The 14796-nt window shown below is 43.4% G+C and overlaps 1 protein-coding gene across 3 annotated transcripts in view; it reads left to right on the plus strand.

The window, feature by feature from the left end:
- PARP4 (poly(ADP-ribose) polymerase family member 4) overlaps window positions 1–14796 on the plus strand; it is a 376732-nt gene that overhangs the window by 279899 nt on the left and 82037 nt on the right. For all 3 annotated transcript variants that reach the window (XM_029602495.1, XM_029602494.1, XM_029602496.1), the window contains one exon: window positions 11195–11406. In XM_029602495.1, the coding sequence (XP_029458355.1) occupies window positions 11195–11406 (212 nt within the window). The remainder of the gene's footprint in view (window positions 1–11194; window positions 11407–14796) is intronic.

Consider the following 14796-nt stretch of genomic DNA (forward strand, 5'->3'; position numbering starts at 1 on the left):
ATCAAAAGCTTTGCTGAAATCTAAATAGATGACATTGAGCACTCTTCCTCGATCCAATTCTCTAGTCCCCCAATCAAAAATAATCAATCAGATTTGTCTGACAGGACCTTCCTCTGCTGAGTCCATGCTGCCTCGGATCCAGCAACTTACCGGATTTTAGATAGCTCAGTATCCTTTCTTTCAGCAGCATCTTCATTAATTTTCTCTTCACTGAACTGAGGCTAACCAGCCTGTAATTTCCAGCCTCCTCTCTGCTACCACTCTTATGAAGTGGAACCATAACCACTTTTCTCCAATCTCACGGTACCACACCCATTTCCAGGGATCTATCGAACAGGTCATTTAGCGGACCCACATTCAGTTTTCCTAGCTCTTCTCATACATAATCTTCTTAAAAAGAGTTGTTTCTAGCCTACTTCCTTCTTTGTCTTGTCAACCAACAACGGTCCTTCTCCCAGGTGTTTTTTAGTGAACACAGAACTGAAGAATTTGTTTAACATTTCCGCCATTTCCTTGTCTGTCTCGGCGCATTGCTCCTCGTCACCTTTCACTTTCACTATATCACTTCAGGCTTTCCTTCTTTTTCTTATATATTTCAAAAATGTTCTGTTACCTCTCTTTATCTCTTGTGCAATCCTTTCTTTCACTTGACCTTTTGCTTTTTTGATTTCTTTCTTCGTCTCCCTCTTTTGCACCAGGTATTGATCCCTGTATTCCTCTCTTTGTGATCCTTTATACTTCTTGAACACTGATCTTTTTGCCTTTATTTTTGCAGCCACTTCCTTTGAGAACCAAATTGACTTCTTTTTCCTTGAACTTGTTTACTTTTCTAACATATAGATTTGTTGCTTTTATAATAGCTCCTTTTAATTTAGCCCACTGATGTTCCACCTCGCCCATTTTCTCCCAGTCTTCTAGTTCTTTCTCTAGGTACATCCCCATTTTATCAAAGTCTGTATATTTGAAATTCAAAACTCGAGTCTTCGTGTGACTTCTGTGTAACTTATTTGCAATATCAAACCATACCGTCTGATGATCACTTGTACTCAAGTGGGCACCTGTAAGACATCATCCCATTTGTGAGTACTAGGTCCAGAATTTCACTATCCCTTGTGGGATCCATTACCATTTGTTTGAGCATAGCCCCTTGAAGAGCATCCAGTATCTCTCCACTTCACGTAGATTCCGCAGAAGGGATACTCCAGTCTACATCCGGCAGATTAAAATCTCATACGAGCAACACTTCTACATTCTTTCCATGTTTTCAATGTCTTTGATTAGATCTCTGTCCAGCTCTTCTGCCTGAATTGGAGGCTTATAGACCACGCCGATGTAAATGGAAGCCTCATCATCATTTTTTTTTTTAGGCTAGCCCATAATGCTTCTTCCCTACCCCATGTCCCCTGCATTTCAGTTGGTTGGAAATTGCTTCTGACATAGTGCTACTCCTCCCCCTTTCCTGTTCTCTCTGTCCTTTCTTGCAGGCCGATGCAGTATGGTGCGCTCGACTGAGCGCACCATTAGCCCTCGTTTGGCCGCGCGTTTTCGACACGCTATTTTTACCCCTTATACAGTAAGGGGTAATAACACGTGGAAAACGTGCAGCCAACCCCCCAAAACTAATAGCGCCCGCAACATGCAAACGTATGTTGATGAGCCTATTAGTTAGTCCCGCGTGATCCAGAAAGTAAAATGTGCAGCACCGGGCAAGTGTACAGAAAAGCAGAAAAAACTGCTTTTCTGTACACCTTCCGACTTAATATCATAGCGATATTAAGTCGGAGGCCCCCAAAAAAAAAATCAGCTCGCGGGTTGGAAGATGGACGCTCAATTTTACCAGCGTCCATTTTCCGAACCCGTGGCTGTCAGTGGGTTCGACAACCGACGCCAATAAAATTAAGATTCGGCTGTCAAACCCGCTGACAGCCGCCGCTTCTGTCAATAAGGAGGCACTAGGGACGTGCTAGTGTCTCTAGCGCCTCCTTATTACCACGGGCCCTCATTTGAATAGAAAATAGCGCGCCCAGGAGAGGGACCTGGATGCGCATCGGGAGAACAGGTGCTCGCCTCAGAGCACCGGTTCTCCTGTGCATTTTACTGTATCGGCCCGTTAATAAGTTATAGCTAGGGATGACTATATCCCAGCCATGTGACTCTGTGAACCTTGTTTCTGTGACAGCAGCGATGTCCAGATCTGCTTCCACCATTAGAGCCTACAGGTCTGGGATTTTATTGTCCAGACTACAAGCATTTGTTCTCCTAGCTTTCCAGCTTCTCTCCTTCAGGTTATAGCTGTTCTTGGATTTCTTTTGTGCCTTATTCAGCTGACTTTTGTTATCCCCTTCACCCATTTCTTTGATATTTGGGGAGTGACATTCCAATTTCCTTCTGCTACTCCTTCCTTTCCTCTATGCCTTATGGCATAGGATTTGAATTTATCACTTAGAATCTTTTTTCCTGCCACAGACAGATGTAAACCATCTTTGACATAGAGACTTTTACTGCTCCATAATTGGCCCCAGCCTCCAATATATCCAAAACTTTGTTCCTTACACCAAGTTTTGAGCCATGCATTAAAATTATCAATATGGCTTAGCCTCTCTTTCTCCTTTCCATGAACAGGTAACACTTCTGAAAAGGCAATATTTTTGCCATGTGACTAATCTGTTTTGCCAGAGTCTGGAAATCTTTCTGTACTGCTTGGATGTTTCTAGCAAGGTTGTTGGTTCCCAGATGGATGATAATATCAACTTCAGAGTCTTTACTTTCTCTTTTGATTGCATTGACTATCTGAATAGTGTTTCTACCAGCCGATGATTCTGGAAGGCTTTTAACTATAGTGTTTCCTTCTTAAAGAGATCCCAAATTAGTGCCTCTGATGATTGAGTCACCCAGCAAAATGAGCTTTTTCTTATGGTTATTGGTTGTATTATGGAATTTCTGCGTGCCTTGGGTTTCTTCTTTCCTTTCAGATATCACTTCAGTCTTCATCGCTAGAGCTTCTTCTTGATCTAATACAGAAAAGGAATTTTGTACTTGAAACACTTAAGAACATAAGAAATTGCCATTCTGGGTCTGACCAAGGGTCCATCAATCCCAGCATCCTGTCTTCAACAAAGGCCAAACCAGGCCACAAGAACCTGGCAAGTACCCAAACACCAAGAAGATCCCATGCTGCTGATGCCAGTAATAGCAGAAGCTATTCCCTAAGTCAACTTGATTAATAGCAGTTGATGGACTTCTCCTCCAAGAACTTATCCAAACCTTTTTTTAAACCCAGCTACACTAAATGCACTAACCACATCCTCTGGCAACAAATTCCAGAACTTAATTGTGCATTGAGTGAAAAATTTTTCTCCGATTAGTCTTAAATGTGCTACTTGCTATCTTCATGGAGTGCCCCCTAGTCCTTCTATTATCCGAAAGTGTAAATAACCGATTCACATCTATTCGTTCAAGACCGCTCATGATTTTAAAGACCTCTATCAAATCCCCTGTCAGCCATCTCTTCTCCAAGCTGAACAGCCCTAACCTCTTCAGCCTTTTCTCATAGATGAGCTGTTCCATCCCCTTTATCAATTTAGTTGCCCTTCTCTGTACCTTCACCATTGCAGCTATATCTTTTTTGAGATGCGGCGACCAGAATTGTACACAGTATTCAAGGTGCGGTCTCACCATGGAGTGATACAGAAGCATTATGACATTTTCTGTTTTATTCACCATTCCCTTCCTAATAATTCCTAACATTCTATTTGCTTTTTTGACTGCCGCAGCAAACTGAGCTGATGATTTCAAAGTATTATCCACTATGATGCCTAGATCTTTTTCCTGGGTGGTAGCTCCTAATGTGGAACCTAACATCGTGTAACTACAGCAAGGGTTATTTTGCCCTAAATGCAACACCTTGCACTTGTCCACATTAAATTTCATCTGCCATTTGGATGCCCAATCTTCCAGTCTCTCAAGGTCCTCCTATAATATATATCACAATCCGCTTGTGATTTAACTACGCTGAATAATTTTGTATCATCCATAAATATGATAACCTCACTCATTGTATTCATTTCCAGATCATTTGAAAAGCACTGGTTCAAGAACAGATCCCTGAGGCACTCCACTGTTTACCCTTTTCCACAGAGAAAATTGACCATCTAATCCTACTCTCTGTAATCCACGAAAGGACATCACCTCCTATCCCATGACTTTTTAGTTTTTTTAGTGAGAGAGAGTGTGTTTCTGCATCACAGGTCTTATTCTACCAGAGCCCACTGAAATCCATTTGTTGTTGGGTTCCTGTACGCTCTGTGTAAGTGTATGGGGGGGACATGTGGGCTGCACAGTTGTAAAGAATGGGTGTCTTTGGGTCACAGATCGTATCCTACCTGAGCCTACTGTAAACCACTTTTTTCTGGGCTTTTGAATTTTCTATGGTAATGGGGAAATGAATCCTGAATTCTATAAAATGGGTGAGGATTTCTTGATGGATGCTGATACTTTATTGCAGCTAATTCAGCTTTAAGGTGAGCCAAGTCCTCTTTCATGGAAGTGAGTTCTGAACAAATGGGGCAAGCCCTAAGCTTCCAGATGATTTGCCTCAAGATAAAGGCTCCACAATTATTATATTAGATAGTCCTTGTTTTGCTCATTTGATTTGATAGAGAATACCTAAAGAATTACCATATTACCAAATTATTTTGTTACCAATTATGTATCCCAGCCAGTCTATATTAGAAGTACAAACCCTGGGGTGGGTAGGTAGAGGGATAGGGTGGGAGGGAAATAAACACTTGATATTAGCTACTGTAATTTTAGTTTACATGGAGTTATAGGGATTTTGTAGGATCCTCTGTATACTTAATGGGAGGTTTTTTTATTTTTTTAATAATCTCTTTTAGCATTGCTAAAAATCAATATCAATAGTCCACACTTCTTGCCTTTTCAGTGCTGCAGTCAGAGCAGTCCTCTCAAAGTCACACCAACAACGCAAATATACAAAACTTTTGGCTATATTTCAAAGATTTAAGGCAGTAATATAATATACTTAACTTGAAGCCTTTGTTGATAGGAAATAACCAGAAACCAGACTGGCACTTGACCCTGCTATTCACAAGACTGACTATCTATTGATTTGGATCAGCCCCACCCCAAGACAAGCTTCTTACTGTTTGATGAAGAGTTTTATTTAATTTTTTCTCCTCTTTTCCACTGCTATGGTATCATGTAAACTAAACAACACCTGTTTGTTTTTTTTAACCCAGCTACACACTAACAACTCTGATTGTACTTAAGCAATTTAGCACCTTTCTGCTATTTTAATTCCTTTAACCATTGTATAAAATAAATGCAGTGGGCCTATATCCTTTTTTTGCACCTTTTCACCCTTCTATAGGGACTTCAGATTCTTGATGCATTTGTCCTTGCACACATAAATACACACTTTACCATTTCAGAGAATTCAAGGGCTCTGCAGGAGACCATGTGAAAGTCCATTCCAAATTGCCACAGAGTTTCATATTATCACCCACAATCACTGAAACTGCAGGGTGGTTAATCAGCTCCTCATAAACAAGGGATAATTGAAAAGAAACAATTGAAAAATCTTTTTCTACAATCAGTGAAGGAGATATGGAAATATGTAAAGCAGAGGTCCCCAGACATTTCAAGAGAAGGGCAACATAGGACATTTCAAATCACCGAAAGGGCTTGGGATAGGAAGGTCCTTCTCACAGTTTGCTGAGCTGGGTAGGGTGAGGAGGGTTAGGGAGAAGAACTCCTCAGATTTGTTTTGTTGAGAAGGGTTTAAGGCAGGGTGAGGGTCCATGTGTGGCCCTTTCAATGATTTAAAAAAGCAGGGTAGGCGATCCAGTGAAACCGTAGGAAAGCAACAAACAGAAGGATGCCACAAAAGCGTCTTTTCCAAATTTAATGAAGGAGACGTGAAATACACTTGTATTGTATTTCACGTCTCCTTCATTAAATTTGGAAAAGACGCTTTTGTGGCATCCTTCTGTTTGTTCCTTTCAATGATTTGACATCCTAGGTAAGTGGGTAGGCAGAGGGCAGGATTCCCAGGGGTGTAGAGGTGTGGCAGACGGTGTCAGTAATGTTTCTAGATTTCTCTAAAGTTAGCAACGTTGTCACACCCCCAGCAACTGTGCCCCCTGTCTCTCCGTTCCCCAGTATCTGCCCATGTAGGGAAGCAGGGGGCAAGGAAGATGGATGGCAGGATGAGGTGTTTTGTTTTTGGCTCTCACACCCTGCCCTGCCTCTCTACTTCCTTCCTTTCCCCCAGCCCTTCTCTTTTTTCCTTTCCTCTCACGTCCCTCTCTTGCAACATGCCAGGTTCATGTTATGAACAAAACAACCCCCACTAGAGACCCTAATCTAGAGAGATATACTTGAACTTGCTATGTAGGATTAAAAGGATTTCTGTACCTCACACTTTCAAAATCTTCAATCTCAGGGGACGATGTCCATGCTCCTTCTCCCACACCTCCAAAGAGGCAATGGCCCAGGAACCACCATCCTTACTAGGCTTCCCCCTGCAGCCCCACAGAACCCAAAGCCTTTCTCCTAGTAGACTGCACCACCCTCCACAGTAGCTGAAAATTCCTTATGGCTATGCTCAGCCTCCCTCCCTGTCTAGGGCTCAAGTGGCTCCCCCTGCACAAGCAGTATTAATGCTGGCAATGCATAATGCAGCCAATCAGTGGTGGCCTCGCACCAGCACGCCCTGATCACACCACTCTGATGCGGATGCCTGTCCGTTTTGGTTATTACGTATATTTATTGATACTTTTTCTGATCCTTTAATGCATTTGGTAAACCTTTCGATTATTGAGGGAGTTTTCCCAAGCAACTTAAGCTTGCTATTATGCACCTTATCATAAAGAAACATTATGGTTCTAGCTCTGATCCTTCTAATTATCACCCTCCTCTGTCCTCCTGTTAGGTAAAGTTATAGAGAAACTATTATTAATTCAATTAACAGAGTATGTATAATCTGCTAACAAACTGAGTGATTTTTCAGAGTGGATTCCGTCGAGGACCATATTAGTCTCAGTGACTGATTTTGTGCTTTGAGAATTGGATCAGAGACATCCAGTGACTATAATTTTGTGGATATCTCGGCTGCCTTTGATGCATTACCACATACGGGATTATTACAGAGACTAAAGGATATAGGTATTGTTGAGAATGGGGTGTTTAGTGTGCCCTTGGGCCTCAGCCCGACCCCAGACGGATCCAGGACCAAACCGAGGGTTGACGGCATGTTCCACTATGGCAGACGGTCTTACCCTCCGCCAGGCCTGCAAGCTCCCAAGGCCAACAGGATGATATTGGAATGTGAATGGTCCTCCGACCATTCCGAGCCCTTTCGGACCTGCCGCTTGGATCGGCATGGAGCAGCAGGCCTGGCCTGAGGTCGAGGGCAGGCGGGCCTTGACACAAAGACATGACACCAAGATCAATGCTACGGCATCGCAGACGAAGACATGACACCAAGGTTGATGCGGACGGCATCAGAGACGAGGGCTGGAACAAGACATCACACCAAGGTAGTTGAGGACATGACACCAAGGCTGATGCGAAGACATCACGGACCAATGGTCGATGCGAAGGCATCATGGACCAGGGTCGATGCGACGACATCAGGAACAAGACGTAGACTTGACACCAAGACTGATGCAACGGCATCCAGGACGAGATGAGGAACTTGACGAAGTCCAGACGAGTCGAGAGATTGGGCAGAAGGACATTGGCACTGTCTCTCAGGGCGCCCTACACAGTCCACCCGCGGGACTGGTCGCGGACCACCCTGTCCCACTGCGTGCCCTACACAGCCAGAGGAGGCTGGTCACGGACCACGCTGAGAACGGGACGAGCGCAGGGAAGAATCCAGCCAAGGCAGAACTTCGATGACTGAGCCATAAGTTGCCCGGAGCTCCACAAATGCCGGTGGCAGATGACCACGCCCCCGGGGGAAGATACCAAGAGGGACCACCGGTCAGGCTCAGAGTATGGAGACAGACACACACTAGTTCTTTTATTAGACAGTATATGGAACCACCAGAGGTGGGAGTAGTGAGCTGGAACGCCCGGCTGGGCTGTAGTCCCTCAGAGACTGGAACAGAGATCCTGGATAAGTGAGCTGTAGAGAAACTGAAGAGAGTGAATAGGCAGGGTATGCAGAGTTCAGGAACAGAACCTTGATGGTAACAAGAGCTGGAAAGGAGTAGGCCCTCGAGGAGCGAGTACCTGGTTCCAGGGAACGCTCTGAGAGAGAGAGATGGTAACCACTGGTGTTGTAGGCAGCGATGACTTCCTGTCAGAAGTGGTATTCAGTAGCAAGTCCGGGTACATGGGCCCTCGAGGAGCGAGTACCGGTTCCAGACTGCGATCTGAAAAGCAAAGAGAAAGCGAGGCCTCCGAGGAGCGGGTACCCCTGGTAAGTCCGAGGAGGCAGAATAGCAAGGTATGCGGAGAGTGAATCCCATCTGCCGATACCTGGCGGAAAGCCCAGTAGTAACCTTTGCTAACTCGATTCGTTAGCGATTTCAGAGACCTTAAATATACGGTGAAGATGACGTCACCTCAGGGGGACGTCCCTGAGGTTCGCGCCACTGCTGGTACTTGAGTCGGGGCCGTGCGCACGCCGTTAGGCTTCTGGGAAACATGGCGGAGTGCAGCATCCAGCCGGTCTGGGGATGTCGGAGGAGAATGGCACGGTGATGCCGCAGCAGCCAAACTTACAACAGGCCTAGAGGGAGTCGCCAAAGAGGTAAGGTGGGCATAGTGGAGACGTCGGGCAGTGACGGTCACAACACTAACATTCTTTCCCATGCCCCATTCACACCAAGGTGAACAAGTACTGCACACTTTGGATTGCAAGAGAGCCTAAGCCTTCTATCTGGAGTGGACTGGAGCGCATAGACAATCTACTCAATTTTTTATTTCTTTTGACAGGAATAGGTTGGAAAATTGCTGTTGCCAAACAGACACTATCCAGTTGGCTAGTGGACTGCATCTCCTTCTATTATGCCCAGGCAAGACTGCATCTTGGATGTCATGTCAAGGCTCATTCTCTCAGAGCCATAGCAACATCTGTGGCCCATATGTGAGCAGTTCTTGTGGAGGTGACCTACAAGGCTGCAACATGGAGTTCTCTCCACATGTTTGCATTTGACTACTGTCTGGATAAGGATGGCCGACTTGATAGTAGGTTCGGCCATCTGGTCATTTGAAATCTCTTTGAGGTGTAGAACCCAACTTTCACTGCCTAGGTACAGGTGCAGGCTGTCTACCCCTCTGTTACTGACAGCACTGTAGTTGTGCACCTGGTTGGTGCTTGTTGGTCCCTTTTTGTGTTGGGGAGCAGCCTGTAGCTAGAGATTCACCCATGTGTAAGGATTTCCATCCTGCTTGTCCTAGGACAGCAGGATGTTAGTTTTCACGAAACCTGCCCGCCACCCCATGGAATTGGGTTTCTTCTATTTTTTAATTTTATCATAATTCTATGTTACAAGACTGAAGAGGGACCCTGTGTGGATGCATGGTATAGAGCATGCTGGGCATGCTCAGTGTGCACAGTCAAAGCTCCAGAAACTTTGACATAGGTTTTCCGTACCAGGCTCCATCCGATGATGTCATCCCTGTGTGAGGACTAACATCCTGCTGTCCTAAAGGTAAGCAACTCTGCTTTACTCAAAATGGGCTGTTGTGGGATGCCTTGGGGTTCTTCTCTATCCTCAGTGTTGTTTAATATTTACTTACCATCAAACACTAACTGGGATATATAAATGTGTAAGTCAATAATCTAATGTCCGGTATTGCTTGTCTTTGAGAATGAACATTTTAAGGTTCATACTCACTAGCAAGCCAAGTACTATTTTGCTCTAAATGTAAGCAAGTGAAAATTTTTTTTAAGGACTTTGTCTTCTGTGCAAATAAAAACACTTAATTTGTTAATCACTTCGTTTGTCATTTCTTAAACACCTCCTGTGAAATCTATTCATATAAAGTAGTCTTCCCAATGGAACATGGAACGATGCAACAGTTCTAGTAAATATCAAATTGCACTTATCTTGTTAGCTCACTCACAGATCTCCATCCGATATGCTCCTTTCAATTATTGAAAGCACCAACTTGCCCAATTGTTCGAAACACACTTGCCCACACCAGCTGGGTTTCAGCGCCTTGTGTCTGCGTCAGGGGATGGAGGACTACATAAAATAAAAAATACAGTCAAAGAAACCCCAAGATAAATAAATTGGCTACAACTTGTAATACTTACTGGAGCTAATATTCAAACATCTTCTAACTGCCGTCTCGCCATTGGATGGCGTGCAACTTGAAGTCAAACTATTTAAATAGTCCGTGACCAACAACTGTCTTGTCCTCCCTTCATAATGCCCACACCAGTCATCTATTACCATGTCTTAGTAAAAAGAAACCTCTATGCGACCAATAATGTACCCATTCAATTATTAAAAATACATTGAACTCATCATATGGTCCCATGTGATGATGTTGAATCAATGTTAGTAAAATTACATCTAGAGTTGTCCTTTAGGTCAAATCTTGATGCCCCCAGTAGTAGCCGATTTATTTATCTTGGGGTTTCTTTGACTGTATTTTTTATTTTATGTAGTCCTCCAGCCCCTGACACAGAAAAGGCAGTTTCTTATTACTCCTATTTTGGGAGACAATAACGGGTGAAATTTAAGATTGTTTTGTTAGTGCATCGAGTAATGTATGGTGAATGTCCATTGTATTTAAAAGAACAAGTGTGGTTATATAAACCACAGCAGGCATTGTGCTCAAATGCTCAACAGCTATTGTCTATACTGGGGTTGAAATCTGTAAAATTGTTGACCAACAGTAAACGTGTTTTCTCAGAAGTTGCATCCACACTCTGGAATACTCTCCCAGCTGGATTGCGGCAGACAGCAAATTATAAGTGTTTCAGGAAAGCTTTAAAAGTGCTTTTTTTAATGAAGCTTATAATTGATTGTGTCTTTTTATTGTAGTTTTAACTGTTATTTGTATACTTTAATATTATTATTTTGGAATTATGGCAAGGCCATAAATCATTGTAAATAATTAAAATATTCTGGATAGTTAAATGTATGAATTCCAATGCAGTCCAAGAAAGCAAATGATTTTAACTCATTTCCTTTGTTTACAATGAAAGGTACAAGTGGTGCTGAGTTTGCAATGGCCTCTGATGTAGTCCATGACCAGAGCCATGAGTCTGCATTCAGCATGCCCTGTGAGGAGGCTCCTGAAGATTTACTGGCCTTTGGAAGCTTCGATTCTAATGAAGAGCCACAACCATCTTCAATGGATTCAACAGTTGGGGCACCAGTGGGAAAAAAAGAGGTTTTTCCTTGTTTTCTCCGAAGGGTAAATATCCCTGTAGTGACTAGAGTCAGAATTTTGTTGTTCCATCCTAAGCTATGTTTGTTTTTCTGAGGATCATAGTTCAGTAAGTAATCTATAATATAGGCTTAGTCTTCAAACAAAGAAATACTGTGGGTAAAGAGATGTTTACCTGCTAAAACCCCTTTGAAAAATGCCCCACATCTGCTGGGTTCCATTGTGGTTAAGATGAGGTCATCTGGAATAGGATTATTCCCCTCCCCCCCCAAAAAAAAAAATCTCCCCAATCCCTGATGAATTGAAAGCCCTCTCCCTGAGCCATCATATCATCCATGCACATAATGGAAAATAATCCCAACTATATCCACACAATGCTCCATAATAGGAATTATGATTTAGGAAAAGGACATTGGATTTATTATGGACATTGAATTCCTAAGCTCAGTAAGCAGCAGCAGCCAAAAGCTCAAATTTAATATAAGGAATTATTTGGAAAGGAATAGAAAATAAAACTGTGAATATGTAATACCTCTGATTTGATCCATGGTGCAGTCAGACCTTGAGTACTGTGTGCAGTTCTGGTCACCCCATCTTAAATAAAACTATAGGAGTATTAGAAACAGGCTCTTCAGCACTCTCACCCTCCAGTGTGCTTCTGTCTGCCTAACATTTAATTCTTACTTTCCTCTTTTTGTCTTCCTCTTCTCTCCTATAAAGAAAATGTTATTCTGTTCCATTACTGACTGGAATATACAGAATACTCGGGGCGGATTGTAGGAAAATATCAGTCCGAGGTTTGGGGGTTTTTTTTTAAGCAGGCCCATGCGATTCAATGACTCCCAAAAGCACACCAAGCTGACCCTAGAGAGGTATATTATGTGACCTGGAACACATCTGCCTCTACTGTCAGACTTGAGCCAAATAAATCTCCAATACCAGGGCTGCTCGCCTCTTCCCCAATTTCACACTTACCTTCACCCAATCCTCAAATTCCTGCTTTAATCCCCCAACCCCCCATCCCAGCTTTTTTTTTGCAGGTAACCTTAACTTACCTACAGGCTACAACTGGTACATTCAACTGCAGGGCTCTGCAACACTTTGTTGTCCTGGTGATAGTGGGAGAGCTGCAATGGTCCCAACCAGTCCCTCTCTCCTTCACAGCTTTTTTTTTTTTTTACTTTATTGGAGTCACTGAAGCCAAAAAAAATTGTTTCTTGTCCCAGGGCAGTGCTGGATTTAGTCACAGTGCTGCCTATCAGTGCTTGCACAGCCTAACTTTCCTTCTTCCATCTCTGAGGCTACAGGCAAACAGTTTCAACCAGATGGAAACAGAGCTCTGTTACTGCAGGACTGGCAATAGACTTCTTTTCTTTCTCTCTAGGAAGGGCCCTGGGGCTGATAGCTCATCCAGTTAGTCAAAAAAAAAAGTGATGGGAGAGACAAGAAGGCAGGCTGGGACCAGGACACTGCAGCTCCACTGGAGTATCAAAAGAGAGGCAGGCCAAAGGCAGGCCATGCTCTGACTGGAAAACAGATCAGCATTTATTTATTTATTTATTTATTTTTTCAAATATATGCAGCAGGCAGGGGTCATCAAGGTGCTGGCTTACATTCAAGTACCAGTCTGCCTTTGCTCCCTCCGAAATTGAAGCCCAGCACGTTTGCACACAAAGACAAAGAGCTAACTGCTAGTGCAATTGAGCCACAAAGAGAGCAGAGGAGTCTGACAGGAAATGACACGTGACCAATCCCCCAATAGGCCAATCCGCCCCTGAGTATACTCTTCCATTTGAGCCTTTGTCCATCTAATTGCTCTTACTGACACATTTTGCTTTTCCTGGTAATTTTACCTGTCTTCTTTTCCATGTGCTAGTTTTGAGATGGTTTTGCTCCTTTTTCTAGCTATTTCTTTGAACTGTAGTAAACTGTTTGTTTACATGCCTGACACACAGATTTGTTGCCATTTCACTGCTCTTTTATTGTTTCTCGTAGTTTCTCTGTATTCCCTAAATCCCCTATACCTGACAGGGCTTCCTTAAAACAAACAATTGGTCATTTTCTTGAGTTGGCCCTCTGCAACATTCCCAGCTCTAGCTGACCCAGGTAGTAGAAGATCTAACTGGGGGATCAAACTAGGGATCTTTCACATGGCAATCCACAGCACTGCCACCAGAATGGCCTATACACATAACTTTCTAAGTTGTTTTTCAATCTCCCTCTCTGGTTTCATATTTTCCATTTACTTTTTACTCTGTTAGTTGCCTCATCATGACTTCTGCAATCCATTTGCTTGAAACTATTTAGCGGGTGAGAAAAGAAGACAGCGACAGTTAAACCTGTGCCTATAATGTGCTGTACTGGGGCATTTTGCCAGTCACTGCCCTGAGAAGTCAGGCAACATGCAGCCCTAGGATTGGTTGGAGAGACAATCCTAGGCTGGACTTCTCCCTTTCCACAATTATTGGTGCCCATCTGTCTCACAATAGGGGAAACCCTAATCCACACAAAGGCTTTCTTGGACTCTGGGGTAGGTGGTAATTTTATTAAGGAGTCACTGGTTTGGCAGCACAACCTGCCCAGAACCACTTTGCCCAATGCCCTCACCATTTCCTTTGTCCATGACCCTCTATCCAGTTGCTTGAACATAATCACCACTCCTATCACCATGCAGACCAGTCTCCACACCGAGAGCATCAGCTTCTACATCCTATCCAGGGCAGTCAACCCTGTTTTCTTGGACATCCTTGGCTCTGATTTCATCTGTCCATAGTCTGGGAGACACTGCAAATTGGTTGTTAGGTGAACTTCTGTATAGAGAACTGCCTTACTAGAGTCTTACAACCTATTTTCATGACACAAACCACGCCTCCGCCCTGCTGGGCTTACCATCGCAGTATGCAGCCTTCGAGGATATCTTCAGCAAGCAACAGGCTAAATCATTATTGCCTTGCCAATTATATGACTACCCGATAGACCTCCTACCCAAGAAGATGCCTCCGAGAAGTCAGGTATACTCATTATCAGTGCCAGAGACAAAGGCAATGTCCAAGTATATTCAAGAGAATTTGAAGAGAGGCTTCATCCAACCCTCCTCGTCTCCAGCAGGATCTATGATCTTTTTTGGAGGGAAAAAGGATGGCTCCTTTAGACCCTGTATAAACTATAAGGGTCTCAATGCAATGACCCAGAAAAAAACTGTACCCTTTGCCTCTCATCACTGAGTTTTTTGATCATCTCCATGAAGCACAATTCTTTAAACTCAACTTCTGTGGAGCATATAATCTGATATGCATACAAGAGGGTGAGGAATGGCAGATGGCCTTTAACACCAAGGATGGCTATTATGAATACTTGGCCATGCCATTTGGCCTTTGTAATTCCTCAACTGTCTTCCAACATATGGTCATCGAGATC

Source organism: Rhinatrema bivittatum, chromosome 5 (genome assembly GCF_901001135.1).
Source record: "Rhinatrema bivittatum chromosome 5, aRhiBiv1.1, whole genome shotgun sequence".
NCBI lineage: Eukaryota > Metazoa > Chordata > Amphibia > Gymnophiona > Rhinatrematidae > Rhinatrema > Rhinatrema bivittatum.